The sequence below is a fragment of the Penaeus monodon genome, chromosome 21 (genome assembly GCF_015228065.2).
Source record: "Penaeus monodon isolate SGIC_2016 chromosome 21, NSTDA_Pmon_1, whole genome shotgun sequence".
In the NCBI taxonomy this organism is placed as follows: domain Eukaryota; kingdom Metazoa; phylum Arthropoda; class Malacostraca; order Decapoda; family Penaeidae; genus Penaeus; species Penaeus monodon.
This window is the reverse complement of record NC_051406.1, coordinates 3,565,490-3,567,691: the sequence shown is the minus strand read 5'-3', so window position 1 is coordinate 3,567,691 and position 2,202 is coordinate 3,565,490. Positions and strand designations below refer to the sequence as shown.

The window sequence follows — 2,202 nt, the reverse complement described above, 5'->3', positions numbered from 1 at the left end:
GCAAAAACTATCTTTCCAGATACCCACCCATTTTACTGGTTTTCTTGGCACGAAATTGTTACTATTGGCAATTACACCCTTATTTCACCATTAGAAAATCCATCTTAGGTTATTTTCCCTAATTTTGAGATTGAAGTCACAAATAAGCAATAATGACCCTTTTGAATCCCTTCCCCCATCCAGTAATTACCACAATTATTAACTGGTATTGTTTGCTCGTAGTGTCTTGATATGAAATCCTTTAAAATCTTTCCTTCCAGCCACTTTCCACATGATGACCACATAGCAGTCACAGTAGCTGGCCCAAGTAAGTGAGAGCTTACATGTCTGGTTTGTGGCCTTCCCCGTTCTTTTTGAGGAAAGGCTGCTTAAGTTGTAGAAAATGAATATTCTTGAAGAAAAAGATATGAATGTTGTGTTAGATGTAAGAAAGTTTTGATTTAAGTGTATCTGCTTACAGCAACAAAGGAATTCAGAATTTATAGTTCAAACAATAATAAGTAATTCACATAAAAAGTGAAATGATAAGCATCTATTTTGGTCTTTTTGTTTAACTAATATTTTGTTTTATGATTGTTGCAGTAATTATTGTCAACCATATGTCTGTAAATTGAGATTATATTTTTTAAACAGTATATATTTTCAGATTCACATCATATCCAGCACAGTGATCACCATACTCTAATCCTGAAGCGTCTTCTAGAAGACGAAACCTTTGCTGATGTGACGCTAACAGCTGAAGGACAGTCATTAAAGGCACACAAGGTGAGCTGTGAATAAGTAAGCAAGGAATGTGGAGCAAAGCTATGAATAAGATCACAATCCACTCTGACCCAATGCTTTAGTCCAATGTCATCAGTTCTCATGTTACATACTGCACCATTAGAAATAAGATTTGTCCATGGATCCACTTAATGGATATTACTGCACCATTAGAAATAAGAATTGCCCGTAGATCCACTTAATGGATATTACTTTGAGATTTAGATATGGAAGATAATCATATTTATCATTGTATCTCCTGAAGGCAGTGTTGTCAGCCATGAGCCCTTACTTCAAAAAAGTGTTGCAACAGAACCCAAGTCCTCACCCTGTCATCATCATGCCTCTTGACATGTCGTTTAAGGATCTCCAAGGAATTATAAATTATATTTACATGTAAGTTTACTTCCATATGTTATAGTATTAGATATGGATTTTTGATGATGCAGAACCACAAAAGAGTGAAAATGCACATATAACACAAAATTTTACACTTGTGCAGATGTATGAATGCTTGCACAAAATGTGTTTGAGTGTGTCTATATTTATTTGTATGTGTGTATCTAACTTTACAGGGGTGAGATGCTAATGCTGACTGAAGATTCATCCTCACTCTTGAAGGCTGCTAAGATTCTTCAGATTTCTGGCTTAATCACCTTAGGTGTAAAAGATGAGCCTCTATCATTTAGTGATGCACAGTCGGCACATCCAGACAATGGTGATTTAGCCATATCAATCGAAAATAACCAATCTAGTGGAATGAGTTTGGGTACAAGTGGTAATGAGGATGTTGATAAGTTGCAGTCTTTCAATGAAACTAGAATAAATACAGTATCATCATCATCTGACTTTGAAAACCTGCCACAGGCTAAATGGCAGGAACACATGCACAAAGAGTCAGTCTATTCAGTGCCTGCTATGGAGGCTGCTGATCCATTAGATATTAATAACCAGGAGATACTTGAAGATGCTGCTCTATCTTCAAAGGCCAGTCACAGATGCTCGCTAATGACAGATGTTTTGGTGCTTTTACCCGATCAGGATGACCTTTCAAGGGACACGGAGTATGAATATAGTACAAAAAGAGAGGTAAGTTATACATTAGGGAGACCACCAGGATGAAGTTGGTCTCATTAGCCATTGTGGACACCTAGAATTTAGAGTGTCTCTACAAACCAATTGGATTAGGGTGGTTTATTGTCCTACTTACTGTTTTACATACAAAGGTGTGTGAATATACACATTACAGTTACAAATGCACTCTCTCTAAATCTAGCTACTTTGAATTATCATGAACGACATATTTCATGACAGGAAGACACTGTGCCCTAAGTCTTTACCATTACTGACCCTACAATTCATCATTACTTTACCATTGGTTGTGATGGGGGACAAAATATGCATAGCTAACAGTTGTATAACATTTGCACCTATATATAT

The 2,202-nt window shown here is 36.4% G+C and overlaps 1 protein-coding gene across 1 annotated transcript in view; it reads left to right on the top strand.

Moving 5' to 3' along the window:
* LOC119586115 overlaps positions 1 to 2,202 on the top strand; it is a gene marked incomplete in the record, with an annotated part of 7,439 nt that overhangs the window by 4,778 nt on the left and 459 nt on the right. The window contains 4 exon segments of the mRNA XM_037934806.1: positions 261 to 307; positions 647 to 765; positions 1,028 to 1,158; positions 1,338 to 1,851. Coding sequence (XP_037790734.1) covers positions 261 to 307; positions 647 to 765; positions 1,028 to 1,158; positions 1,338 to 1,851 — 811 coding nt within the window.